The sequence below is a fragment of the Danio rerio genome, chromosome 23, assembly GCF_052040795.2.
Source record: "Danio rerio strain M-AB ecotype USA chromosome 23, GRCz13ab, whole genome shotgun sequence".
NCBI classification, from domain to species: domain Eukaryota; kingdom Metazoa; phylum Chordata; class Actinopteri; order Cypriniformes; family Danionidae; genus Danio; species Danio rerio.
In genome coordinates, this window is record NC_141043.1 from 7,993,249 (window position 1) to 8,007,796 (window position 14,548).

General features: G+C 37.7%; 1 protein-coding gene across 29 annotated transcripts in view; it reads right to left on the reverse strand.

Moving 5' to 3' along the window:
* Window positions 1-14,548, reverse strand: part of myt1b (myelin transcription factor 1b) — a 211,324-nt gene that overhangs the window by 34,357 nt on the left and 162,419 nt on the right. For 26 of the 29 annotated variants that reach the window (XR_015523186.1, XM_087306561.1, XM_087306575.1 and 23 more), the window contains 3 exons: window positions 12,871-12,971; window positions 6,787-6,841; window positions 3,445-3,475 (listed from right to left, as the gene is read on the reverse strand). Coding sequence is in view for 28 of the 29 variants with exons in the window: in XM_087306561.1 (XP_087162687.1) it covers window positions 3,445-3,475; window positions 6,787-6,841; window positions 12,871-12,971 (187 nt within the window). In the remaining variant the exon portion in view is untranslated. Of the gene's footprint in view, window positions 1-3,444; window positions 3,476-6,786; window positions 6,842-6,986; window positions 8,682-12,870; window positions 12,972-14,548 lie in introns of those variants that run through there. The other 3 variants (XM_087306580.1, XM_087306576.1, XM_087306570.1) reach the window with 2 other exon arrangements.

Genomic DNA, 14,548 nt, shown 5'->3' on the forward strand with positions numbered 1-14,548 from the left:
TGATCGATTTACGTTTCCTGCTGCGGCCCTTCTTTCATTTCATGAAATCCCTTCCGCATTTTGCAGCAATCCCTGGTATTTTGTCAATTTGTTTCATTGACATTCTTGTTTGTTACCAGCAAATGGAGTCAAGATTTGAACCAAATCTTATCTTCAAGCTCACAGGGGTTCAAATTTGATTTATTTATGCGCATGTAGTTTGGCAATGTCTATGCATCATGATGTATGGTTTTTGTGGCCATGCATATGCACTGGAGCAATGATCATTCACAAACTTCCACACAAATGGCTCATTTGATAATGCTTTGAGCTAGCGGTAAGTGTTTAGGAGCTCATACAATTTTAAAGGTGCAGTAGGTGATTGTTTTCAGAAACATTTTTTGTTGTGCTGGATGAAAGTCTCTTCACATTCCAATAGTAATAATTACAGTAAATGATTTAAATGTATTTATTTGTATTTTTAATTATTAACTTTTCAAAAACCTGAATCAATATTAGAGTTACTTTTGAACGCTGGAGAAAGTATGACACAATGGCTGAAGGATTTCTCTTAGACGGGTAATGTTCTGTTTTAATACTGTTTTAGCTTCACGCAAAGCTGATGTAACGTTAGATGTTATTGCTACAAATGGGTTATATCTTCACAGAAGTGTTGTTCAGCTACTAAAATCTTTTGATGAAAAATTGATAAGACTATTTTCAGTTTCATAAGGGACCTTTTTACAGCATCAATGATGTAGATCTTAATTAGTTTAACAAAAAACACAAGTAAATAGCGCTATTCTCCTAGTCTCTCCCTATATTGTTTACCATGCAGCTCTAAATATTCGCTGTGAAATAGCATGTCAGTTTGGCTTGCACGCCGCCGGACGAGCACTAGTTGCTTTTAACACTCGAGAGAGGGTTTAAGGAGGCGTGGCTCTAGACGGCAGGGGAGGGACTGTGATTCAGAGATTTACGCTAAGCTGTTAGCATTGTGGAAGATCACCTACTGCACCTTTAAGTAGTATTGGGTAAGTTACTTCAGAAAAGTAATTAGTCACTAATTGCATAATTAAATACGTATTTAAATGTCTTTTTTTAATTACTGTGTCTGAAAAGTGACTCAGGGCTCTATCATACACCCGGCGCAATAAGACGCAAGATGTGTTTGGCGTGATTTGTTAGTCTTTTCAGACCAGCGCATCCCTAATTTTCACGTTTTGCACTATGTTGTTTAAATAGCAAAACCATTTGTGCCACTTTTTGGACTTGGTGTTCAGGTCTACAATAGATAGCTATAGATGCTATTTTGAGAAACTGAAATAGACAAATTAAAACCTGGTCTAAAGACCAGCGCAGAGTGTGTTAATTATGCGCCTATGCAGGTTCAAATGCTTAATACACAAATATCTTTACAAATGAAAAAAAAAAAGGATTAAAATTTTACAAAAATTATTATTTACTACATAGATGTAAAAAACACTACCTCAATGCCATCATTTCGGGGGGCTTTTTCAGTTTATTCATGACAATTTGCTTTTGTTTAATGTTATTATTGTTAGCAATATTATCATCATATGCATATTTATATTTGTTTTAATCAAAACAACTTAGATTTGTCCACCTGTCGTGTTTTGGAGATGTATGAATCACCATATAGGGCATAAGACTAGGATGTGTGTTTGGATATAACTCATTATTGATCACACTTCATTTTTATTGTTCATTTATACGTTTGTTGGAAATTAGAACTGAATTAAGAAACAGTTTTGAACAAATCTTTGCGCTTAACAAACTAAATTAAAGATGTAGGCTAATGGATGTCTTCAGTGGAGTGAGTTTCCACCGTTTCCTTACTCCACGAAAGTAAAGGAGTAAAGAGTAAAAGTAGAAAGAAAGTAAAGAGGCAGAATGGAGGACGCTCTTTCTTTATTCTCGTTGCAGGTGGTCTGTTTTCTCGCTAGTGAACTGTTCAGTTTTTCCACTTACTGTACAAACTCCGCCATGTAAATAGACTGACTCTTAAAGGGAATGTGAGATGAGACTCTGATTGGTTTAATGCATGTTATGCTCAAAACACACCCATTACTCATTAAGAGAATAAGCACAACCCTGTTAGATCATGCGCCAGGCCGCAAACTGTATTTTTCCGTCTTTAAAATAGCAAAAGTGCATTCGGATACGTCCTTAATGCTTTTGTGCCATGCGCTTAGACTTTGTGCTTAGATCGCTAAAATAGAGCCCTTAATTACTTATTACTACTACAAACTTGTAGTACTACTTTAAATTTGAGCCAAACAGGACCTTTTAGCTTAAGAAATGTAAAAAAAAAAGAATAATAAACATTATATGCATCAAAACACAAAACATTTTTTAAGCAATGACACACAACTTTCTATTTATGATATATTGACATAAATGTCTGACTCAGTTGTTTCTTAAGCATGATTAATCATCTTGATAAATGAAACCTTCTTAAAAAAATAAACACAATTAATCTGTTTTCTCTGAAATGTTTTATCTCGAACTGTTGAATTTATTTACAGTATCGAAGACAAGCACATGATAAGTAACTATTAGTTAAATTTCCTAAAAATGAAAGGTAATACCTATACTTTACTTTTTTTTTCTGCAGAAAAGTAATCTAAATATCACATTTAGTTACTTTGTAAGCAATCACACCCAACACTGCTGACCAGTTATTGCTATATGAACTACTGTTACACTGAATTACATTTTAATCAATATCTTGGGCAAATGATGGCAAAAAAAAGTATGATAGTATTTTCTGAGTGAAAATAAAATCGATGACGCATTCTAATCTATGGTTTAAAAACTGCTTTGATCCTTAAATACCCATATCTGCCTTTCGCCTATACAAAAAAGATAAAAAAAAATATCAATAGCAAATATTAAACCAGGTACATGTCATATCATGCCTTGAAGCATTTATAATTCTGTTCTGCTCAAGTATAAAAGCATCAGTCTATTGAGGAGAGCTCTGTTTAAGATCTGTGACAGAAAACGGCCGTGAACAGCTTCAGTGACCCTGACGACTAGAGAGTGTGTTTGATGCTGTTATAAATACCACTCTTGTAAACTTCATAGCGCACTTGACCATGAGAGGAGAATGCGAAGAATGAGTTCACCAGCTGAGGATATGATGCTTTCAAATCCTTCACACACAGATTTGGGTCTAAATACTGGAGCTCTGAACCAATTACTCAAAAGACCAAATGATCATGCATAAATGACCCGTGGCCTCTTCACAGTTAGTAGATTTGTGCTGACGTCAGTCATTGTGTTGATAAGTATTGAAAATGAGGTTGATTGTAACATTAAATGGGTTTGTTTGTAAAGCACATGCATTGTGCACCAAATAAAGCCAAAAACATGATCAAACATGGATTTAAAACGTGACGAACAAAAACGCTGCAGATGAAAATGCAAAATTCTTTTTACCTCAGCTCCTGTCCAACAATCTCAGAGGGAACTGCAGAAAGAGAGACAATCAGGTGCAGAAAAATAAATCTACAGCCACAAAATAATTGCATAGAACCACAATCAATAAATCACAAATACATTAAGACCCCAGGAGGCCGTGTGCAGTAACATTCATGACTGCATTACCAAGAATACACACACACACACACACACACACACACACACACACACACACACACACACACACACACACGCATAGTGCATATACATACATACACATAAACACCTGAGTCAGCCAAAGCATCAAGCCTTGATGATGGAAAAAAAGTACAATATGCAAGAATCAGCACGAAAATATGATTAATTGTCCCAGTTGAGTTTAGTGGTGGAATCAGAGCAAAACTGCAGACGTTTAAAAAAAAAAAAAAACCCACAAGCTCTATCTAATCAATTTATTTCAGAACAATAAAAATGGTCAAAGCAACAAAGAAATTTGTTGACTTAAAAATAATGTCCTGCGTTTAATGCGTTAAAACTAAAATAACTGATTAAACAAAACCATAAATATAACTTTAATCTGCTTTAAAACTATTAGCACCAGGATAGGAGACTATTCACCTTTTAGTTCGCGTATGAGCGAATCCTTTGGCTTATTCACTTCCCTTCATTTTTAGACATTGAAAACAGCTCGTTTTGATGCTTGATGTTGCAAACTGATATTTTCTTATTATATTATTCTGTATACATACATATATATATATATATATATATATATATATATATATATATATATATATATATATATATATATATATATATATATATATATATATATATATATATATATATTGTCCGTATAATCATGAACACAATTGTTTGTAGAGCAAGTAGTTTGACCGTTTTCTGCGATTTATTATTCCTCTTTATTTCTACCATAGGCAAATGAATCAGAAGTTCTAAAACAATCGCAAAAACAAGCGCACGTCCGCATTGAAGAAAAAGGTCAATAAGTCAGGGGTGTCCAAACTTTTTCTCATGAAGGGCCAAAAACCAAACTTGACTGAGGCTAGTTGGCCAATATAGTTGCCATGAGTAATTTCTGAATTTATGTAATAATATTTAAAAATAACTAGAAAACATGAGCTAATACAGCATAATTTTTTTTTGTATTTTATTATGAACATATGACAGTAAAAACATCTAATTTATAACACTAGTTAGTTTAGTTTAGTTTAGTTTAGTTTAGTTTAGTTTAGCTTAGTTTAGTTTAGTTTAGTTTAGTTTAGTTTAGTTTAATTTAGTTTAGTTTAGTTTAGTTAAAAACTTCATTAATCCCCTTGGGGCAATTCATTCAGACATAATGGTGCATCACATATAACAAGAATGACACGCTTAACAAAATAAACACCGACACTTAACATCAAGTACACAAAAAATAAAATAAAATAAAAATTAATAACAATAATAAACAATAATATCTAATAATAATAAATATTAGTCCATTAATTAACTCCATTTATTTAACCAAGTTCCTTCAGGCACAAAAGTAAATTTATAACGATTTGTGGAACATCTTATTGTCTTAAGGGGCATCCACTCAAATGATCGTTTGAGGGGTGTGTGCTGTCTCCTAGTATTTTATGTGCCATCCTCAACACCTGCTTTTCATAGTAGTATGCAAGACTTCGCAGGGGAACTCCTAAAATCTTTGAGCACAAGATGCCTTGAAGACGGTTCTTGTTTTTTATGTACAATAAGGAAAACCAGCAAAAAAAGGAAAAGGACAAAATACTTTCCATAAATGAATTGTAAAAGGTCTTAGGAATAACTTTCTCTACTTTATAACTCTAACATTCTACAGTTGAGGTCAGAATTATTTGCCCCCATGAATTATTAGCCCCCCTGTTTATTTTTTCCCCAATTTCTGTTTAATGGAGGGAAATTTTTTTCAACACATTTCTAAACATAATAGTTTTAATAACTCATTTCAAATATTTATCTAGATATCTAGATTTATTTTATCATTGTCAAGATGACAGTAAATAATATTTTACTAGATATTTTTCAAGACACTTCTATACATTTTAAAGTGACATTTAAAGGCTTAACTAGGTTAACTAGGCAGGTTAGGGTAATTAGGCAAGTAATTGTATAACGATGGTTTGTTCTGTAGACTATCGATAAAATATATAGCTGAAAGGGGCTAAAATTTTAGTCCTTAAAATGGCTTTAAAAAAAAAAAAAAAAATGTTTTTATTCTAGCCGAAATAAAACAAATAAGATTTTCTCCAGAATAAAAAATATTATCAGACATACTGTGAAAATTTTCTTGCTCTGATAAACATAATTTGGGAAATATTTAAAAAACAAAAAAACAAAACAAAGGGGGGCTAATAATTCTGACTTCAACTGTAGTTATCGCTTCGATTTGCTCAATGTCTTCTGCATAGTCCTTTATCTGTTGAATGACATTATTTACATATTTTACAGATTTATTTACAACATTTAATTGAAACATTTCATTTCAGTTTGCTTGAATAAAAAAAACAAACAAACAAAGAGGTTTTGTCAAATTAGAAATGATGATCTCTTTTAAAGGGATTCGCCCCACTTTCTTTTCAGATGGGATGGTGGGCCAAATCAAAGGTTACAATGGGCCAACTTTGGTCCGCGGGCCCTACTTTGGGCATCTCTGCTATAAAGCACAATACACCCATTCTCAAAACACTAATACAGGACTTTTGTATCAAAACTCCACCTGCATAAATTAATAATTCATAACCAGATATCCATCTGACTACAGAAGCCCTTCTGCTAAAAGGACGGTTTAGACAGCTTAACAGCTCAAATAAAACACCATTTTGTATGGCCGAAATAAATCAAATGGCTTTAAACCTCCCGGATGCCTTAACCTGTAGACTTTCATTGCATGTGTAATATTATTAACATTTTTTACAAGCTGAGGCATGAGTCAGAATTGCTGATGGTGGTAACTGACAGTGTGTCCACAGTGCTGAACTTTAACTGAACCCAGATCATTCCTCTAAAAACAAACGCTTGCTTAATCTGCTCATGCATATAAAACTGTAACATTTCAAAGCATTTCTTTAACTTTCGACTCTGCGTTTGCTCTCTCTCAAAAGAGCTCTGTTTAAACTCACTGATGGCTACACAGCAAAAAGGATTTCTTGCAAAAGGACCTCCAGAGACTTCAAGAGTAGGATTATTTCAGAGAAGCTAAAATATTAGATATGCCTAGAGCGAACATATAAGACATGCTCAGCTGACCAGTGAAAGAAATGAGTTGGTGAGAGACGAAGAGAAAGAGCTGAGAGAGAGAGAAAGCTGAAGTTCACTGACCTCTTCCTGCTTTGGACCGTGTGCGAGTGCGCTTGTCATCAGTATCCAAACTCATCTGCCAGGGAGAAATGAAGAGAGTCAAGACTACAGCGATATACACACAAGCTAACTCAGGGTCACACATACTCACCATACATTCAGATTAATGAGAAGTCATGAATAATATATAAAAAGCACACATTCATACTGTAAATACTCACTGAGATCATCTTTCCTTTTATACTGCAAACGCTATGAGAGAATGATAGATGAACAGAGAGATGGAGAAAGCCAATGCAATTTGTAAATCTTTGATTTAATGGCCAATTTGTATTGATATCTACAACCTTATTCCTATGTTTTAGTACATTTTGCTTATCGCCCAGTGATAGGGTTAGAGGTTTGGTTTGGGCATGTCTCCTTTCAAATATTGTACATTTCCATGAAAATTGTATTAATTCCTACAAATATTTGCCACTTTTATGACAATATATAAAATAAGTACGTTTTCATGTGATAATTGGGGTGGTTAAGCAGACATTGACTATGTTTACATGAACATCAGTAATCAAATTATTTGCCCCAATCTGAATAAGACAATGATATGATTAAGGTGTTTACATGAGTTGCTTTTTGAATGTTCCTTTTTAATGATCCTGTTTTACATCTTATTGCACATAATCCGATCAGCCTGATTTCACGAGGAAACGTAAGTATTTTACGTTTCTTAGGAGTTCAGTCATACGAAAACGTACGATTTTAAAAAGGAGGCGTGGCACCTAACCCCAACCGTAATTGGGTAATGAGCAAATCATACTAAATTGTACGAATTAGATCGTATGACCCCAAGTCAAAAAGTTCCGAATTGGTGTAAGATTGCGTTGAATTCGATTAACGTCATTGCGTCACCACACTTTCCACATTTCCTCTAGAGTTTCATGAAATTTTGAAATTCCTCTAGAGTTTCGTTTTTAATTTGTTGACTTTAACTGCAGTTTGGCACTTTCAATTTTGTTCAGGCACATTTCATGAATGCCCTCCATGACAAACAAGATTATGGATGCGAGTATGAATGGCTGGAAGAGGGTAGTTTTAGTGGAATTTGATACCATTGGAAAAAAAAAAACATCTTGATCATTTCTTGATGCAGTTGTCTGTGGTCATTTACTGACTTTGTATGTGCAGAGAATACTGTCAAACAGCTGTGTGTGTATTATGGGTGCAATGGTTCAATATACTCACGATTCGGTATGTATAAAGGTTTTAGGGTCATGGTTTCAGTATGGTTTGTGCTATGCTTAGAAAAAATGAATACAGTACAGAACAATTCAAAGATCAATAAGAATAATAATGATAAAAGTATGGCATTTTTTAAATTGTTCAAATAAATTGCTTAAGAAAATAAGCTTAAATTTACCCCTTTTCTATTTTACATCTTGACTCAACAGTCTCAACCAATTCTGCAGATAATAATTGTCAACACATCTTAATAATTGAGCACTTTTAAAGGATTGATTAGTTTTGTTTACATTATGCTTGCTTTATGAAGGAAAAAAATCATTTTTTAAATGATTTTATTATGATTCCAGAGAGCTCCATTACACTTAGCACCATCGTAGTGATTGAAACTTAAGCAAAGAGAAAGCGTTTGGCTCTTCTCTCATAATTCAGTGGGAACATCAGTCGATAAGAAAACTGAAGAAAACTTCTAAGAAATTTAGTAGACAGCAGTAAAACAGAGTGAATAGCAGGAGTGATCGGGTGCACACCTGATGCGGATAAACACACAGAAGGAGCAGGACTGAAGTAACAGACCTGCTGTATGTCCACGACTGTATGGGACGCTTCTGGGTCTGGAAACGGACCTCGATCCGCCTGTTCATGACCACTGATTGTCTTTGCAACAACAAAAAATGGCATTTGTTATGTTTTTGTGTCCAGGTAATTGAAAGCGTACAAAGGCAGTTGCAGTTGTTTTTATAAACAAACCAATATTAATAATGCTTATTCTGAACCGCGGATCACAGGGTGCTCCAAACCGTGAGAGGATAACTGGACGTTACTTTTTTTACAACAACTATTGCTTCCCCAGTGTGTATGGAATATCCTGTCACAAAATTCAGTGAAAATCCTGCACAACGGTAATAGTTTACATGTCTGTACTGCACTTCAATATTGCGACTAAAATGTCTTTATTTGATTTCTGTTTAGTTCGATTATGATCTTAAGCGGATTAAATTCATCAAAACTCGCTGTTTACATGGTGGAAAACGGAGACATCTGAAAACAGGCAGGGCTGCCGACATTCGCCTCTCTGATTGGGGCTTTTCCCTCAATGTTAAGTATCATACACACAGTTCAGCCCTGCATCCTCTCCTTGTAAATTCAGACTTTGCAAGTTTGATATGGAAAACAGACTCCCAAGGACATGGCGGTAAATCTTCAATGGGAACAGTGTACTTTAATAACCTCATTCACATCATCCTGGATACGTTGTTTCACAATAAAATGAAAACATGATATGTAACTGCTGTTTTCATTTTGATATTAACAACTTAACAGACAACAAAAACGTTAAGGCAGTGTGCTGCATATATGAGCGCATCTTCACCGTATTTATAAAAAATACGGAGCCTATAACATTCCTGCCTCTTTTCATTCTCATTAAAAATACGAAACATGCCCTCTCTTGCTGAATATCAGTTTTATTAATCAATAATGGCCATTATAAAAGTATAACGTACAATAAGTTTATACATTATAATTAAATTAAGGCAACCGATCAGTCAATATACAGAATGTACGTGATTCCATTAATTGTTAACTTATCTTCACGCTCAGCCAAAACACGTTACCCAAGAACAAGTAAGTTGGGGAATATGTTGTTAGATAAAGACAACAAGATCACGTTTAGCAAATATAGTGAGTTTAGATCCAGCGTTAGATCCTTGATGAACACTCCGACAAGCACAGCTCTCATCTGGCTAGATAGGCTGCAGCGCATGCCAGTGTTTGTGCTTATGGTCACATGATGTGTGTTTTCAGTAGTTTGGTGTAGATGGAGAGCTGTTCAGAAACGCTAGGTGAAACGCTACAGTGGATGTGGATTGTTTTCATTCTAAAACGACCGTTTAAAACTAAAACACACTAGTGTAAACAGGGCCTGAATCTGATATATAGAAGGAGAGCAGACAAAGTGAGTAACAGATAAAGAGAAATTATATACAAACAAAAATAACCGTGAAACCAGTACATTCTGGAGTGACTTCTTCCCCCTCATCAGCTTTAATTTACAGGCCCTAAACAATCAATCTGATTGGATGGACACAGAGTAAAACAGCAGTGCATGGCATCTGCTGGAGGAGCACATTTGCGTTCACGGCCCCATGGCAAGCTCGAGTGGTAATTACAATAGCAATATTAACCACAGCGATAGAAATAATACAAACACGGGCACTCAGAATCACTGTAATTCCTCCCGCACAGAGTCCCCAATCGCTACGCTCGCTGCGCTTTCTGGCACAAAAGGAGCAGGTGTCAATCCCTCTCAATCTCGTTCACACACACACACACAGGGAGAGAGAGAGACGCAGGGAAGTCTGCTCACTGTAAAGCCATTGGATCTTTTCTGGCGGCACAATGGCGCCATTAGCTTTGATTACTTTACTGCGATTTAAATGGAACGGAATCCTTGAAAATCCACGAAACTCTCTCCTTTTGACCCTCTGCGAGCGCTGCTCACCCTGCTCCCAGCTGCCGCCTTTAATACAGCGCTGGAGCTGGCAAGGGCACACTGCACTTCCACAGAGGAGTTTCTCTTTCACACGCTCCTTTTCTCTTGCTTTTCTATCCCTGCACACTCTCTCTGGCAGTGCCACTTCCTGTTGATTGCCGACTTTTCAGCACGGGCGGATAATGAGTGTGTTGTGTTTGATTTGAGGGAGTTTGCCGATGGAACTCGGCTGTATGTGTGTGTGTATCCGGACAGACAGGTGCACAGACAGTCTCTCTTCCTCTCCCAGGGGTGGTTTGATCGTAAGCACGCACATGTTCAAGCAACAAGCCTGCTTTATGCGAGCCGATACTCGGAGCTCAACCCTGAGAGGAAAGTTTTCTCACAGAGATGATCAAAAAGCCCCGGGGAGACGGCGGACACAAACACTGAGCGTTGTGTTTGTACGGGTTGGCCCATCTGCGAGTCTTCTATGCCCTCTCTGTATCTCCCAAACTAGCTTTGTGACCACTCTGACCCCAAGGCACAAAAGCCAGGGGCAGATGCGTGCCGTTTTATTCTTTCCCCACTGTAGCTTCCCCTAGTCTTTCACTGGCATCTCCTCAGTGTCAACACATGAATCAAACAGGCCGTAAGGGAGCCCGCACCGCTTTCATGTTTGTGTAACCATAGCTACGCATCTCTTTCCAATAGGTGAGCGCATTTCTTTTTTTTATTTCAAATTCCGCCTCATTAAATCTGCACGCGAAGGTGTTTGTGACGAGCAAGACGGTGTCATCTTTCTTTCGTAATAGCGTTCAAAAGGCCTTTTAATGTTTTCAAACCTGTCCTTCCCCGGCGTTTTTAATTACGGTGCTTGGCGGAGAAATGAGTGAGCGATTGTGAGAAGGAGGGAGAACTGGAAAAAGAGCACAGGGACATCGAAATGAACAGGAAGAAATTGGCAGGAAAATGAAAGCGCTAAAATAAAGCCAACAGTTCTTTATTTTTTTATTTACATTTTTTTTTTTTTTTTTACAGCTTAGAGAGCGAGAACGTCCACGCATCCCTTCGGGCCGTGTGCTACATTATTAATTGTGTCCCTCTCTTCTCCATACAAGCGGACGGAGTCGCTCCTTCGTGCTCTTCTGACAGCTCTATGTAAATTGCAGGCTGGGGGCAATGACTTCACAAAGAAGGTCACCCCTCCTCCTCCGGTGCGCATAAATGAGGCTTTTATTCATTTTCACATTTACAAGAAAAGGACGCAACCAGGCCTGGCGTGGCAACCGTCACTGGAGTGACAGGACTACTGACATCTCCAAAATTACCTGCGGAAAACATCGGCCAATTAAAGAAGGCCGATCCGGTCACCACGGAGATCTGAGCCATCCATCAGGAGAGTGAAGTTAACAGCCTGACTGACAAGCGAAAGAGGTTTATGTTTGTGCTCGATTCTCGTCTCTCTTGTGTGTGTGTGTGTGTTTTCTTTTAAGAGCATGTGGTAGCATGAGAATAAGCCGCTCGGCTCTGATTCCTTTGCACACAGTTGGATGACGCTGATCAGTCGGAGTTTGGTATTATCTAATTGGATGCTCTTAAAAGCGCTGCCTGCAACTGCAACCCTTTAAACATTTCAAATTAGATCGATAAATCAATCGCTTCAGATGAACTCTTTCCATCAGAGTGAAAAAAACTACATTTATGGGTCCCCGGGAGAGAGTGAAGACTCTCTTGCTTTTCTTCCCCTCTCTCTCTCTCCCTCTCTCTTTCCCGGCGCCCCCATTAGAAATCTCTTCCAATGAATTTCCCAATGCAAAAGTGAAAGAGATAGATGGGTGGAAAACGTGGCCCGTTCCAAATAAAAAGCATGAAGAGGAAAGAGGGAATGAGGAGAAAAAGGGACGCATCCACTTAAAGGCAAAAACACACACCTAAGCAGAAAAAAGCAAAGGGGGGAGGAAAGAGCATGAGAGAGAGAGAAAGAGAGAGAGAGACTTTCTTTTATGTTGATGAAAGATAGCAAACAAAAGCAGCTCAAGGACATCCCCGCTTTCAAACCTCTCCAGTTTTTCCTAAATAATGCAAGAAAGCTCTAAAAATGAAATTAGGTTGAGCCCAACAGCCCGATTCTTCATAATTACGGGACGCAGGACACTTTAAAAACCTCGGCTCATTCAGAGGGGGGTTAGCTTGCTCTGCCAAAAACCCATTCTAGGTCAAGCTGGCATGAACTGCGCACATTGCGGTAATACAACGCCGACTTCCTTTCACAGTGTGCTGACAGACAGAACTGATGAATGTCATAAACGTATAGTCCTCTTTTGCCCCTAATTGTGCCAGCTTGGCTTGAAGCCCGTGTTTGTGCGTGCCGTTTGGCTGGTGAGACTCACTTTGATTGGTCGGCTCTGCAGTCTGAGGGAGGGCCGGCAGCGGCTGATCTTGTCTCCTCGCGTCCAGCGCTGGTTCAGGAGTTTCCCCCGGTACTCATTTTCTGTTTGAGGGAGAAAGAAAGAAAGAGAAAATGAAAATGAAGGAAAAAGACATGTCATGTCAGCATCCAAGCTGGCAGTTGGAGGAGTTTTGCGGAGCGAGGGTAAAAGAAGCGTTGGGTTAGGACGCTGTAACGCACTGATTCAGCAGTGAAATGGCCAGATCATCTCATCACCTGTCCACCTGCATCTGAATACAGCAGCCTCAGCACAACAAACATCCCAACAGCGGCACGCAAGTGCACAAACACACACCTGCATGGGGCGATGATGTATAAGTACAGCAATAGTAAAGATAAACAAAGTATTTAAAATTTAAAAAAGAGAAAATACTGGGGTGTCACGGTGGCGCAATGGGTAGCACCAAGACACCAAGAGTCGCTGGTTCGAGCCTCGGCTGGGTCAGTTGGCATCCTTAAAAAGCTAAATTGTCCATAGTGTATGTGTGTGAATGGGAGTGTATGGGTTTCCCAGTGATGGGTTCCAGCTGGAAGGGCATCTGTTGTGTAAAACAAATGCTGAACAAGTTGGCGGTTCATTCTGCTGTGACGACCTTTGATTAATAAAAGGACTAAGCTGAAAAAAATAAATAAATGAATGAATGAGAAAATACTGCATGTTTTCATATTTGCTTTAATTAGGAATGCACAATATATCAGCAGCCATTTCGATATTGGCCGATAAATGCTATTTTTAATGTTACCAGTCCGATATCAAAAATAGGCCGATGTCTTTAAGCTGATAGATTACATATTTTACTGCGTGCCTTACACATGCGTGGGTCAAACTTGTCCTGTGCACTATAAGTCTATTCCCAGAAAGTTTGTGTGGTATTGCTGTTCGTTAATAACTCAGTAAGTAACCATGTTCCTTATCATTGTAGATATGTTTTATAGAGATCATGTATTTTGGTTTAAATTGCCTCAGGAAAAATATTACATGTGTATAAATGAAATATACCTTTTTGTGTATGCAATGACCAAGCGACTAACAATCGTACATTACTGTAACACGTTTTATTCATAACCAACATTTGAGTTGGTTTCAGTTCTTAGTTCTTTCATTTTTGTTTTCATTCACTCATTCATATTCTTTTTGGCTTAGTCCCTTTATTAATCCAGGGTCAACACAGCGAAATGAACCGCCAACTTATCCAGCATATGTTTTACCCAGTGGATGCCCCTCCAGCCACAACCCAGCACTGGGAAACACCTATACACTCTCATTCACACACATACACAACAGACAATTTAGCTTATTCAATTCACCTATAGCGCATGTGTTTGGACTTGTGGGGGAAACCGGAGCACCCAGAGGAAACCCAAGCAAACACGGGCAGAACATGCAAACTCCACACAGAAACGCCAACTGACCCAGCCGAGGCTCAAACCAGCGACTTTCTTGCTGTGAGGCGTTTGTGCTACCCACTGTGCCACCAGGATGCCCATTTACGATTTCATTTTATTTCAAATATATTTGTTTAACTTGTTTGCTTATTAAATCCTATTTTTTATTTAACCTATTATTGTTTATGCAACAGTCAAGTTGCTTGTGAATTTGGTATAAAGAAAAGGAAATA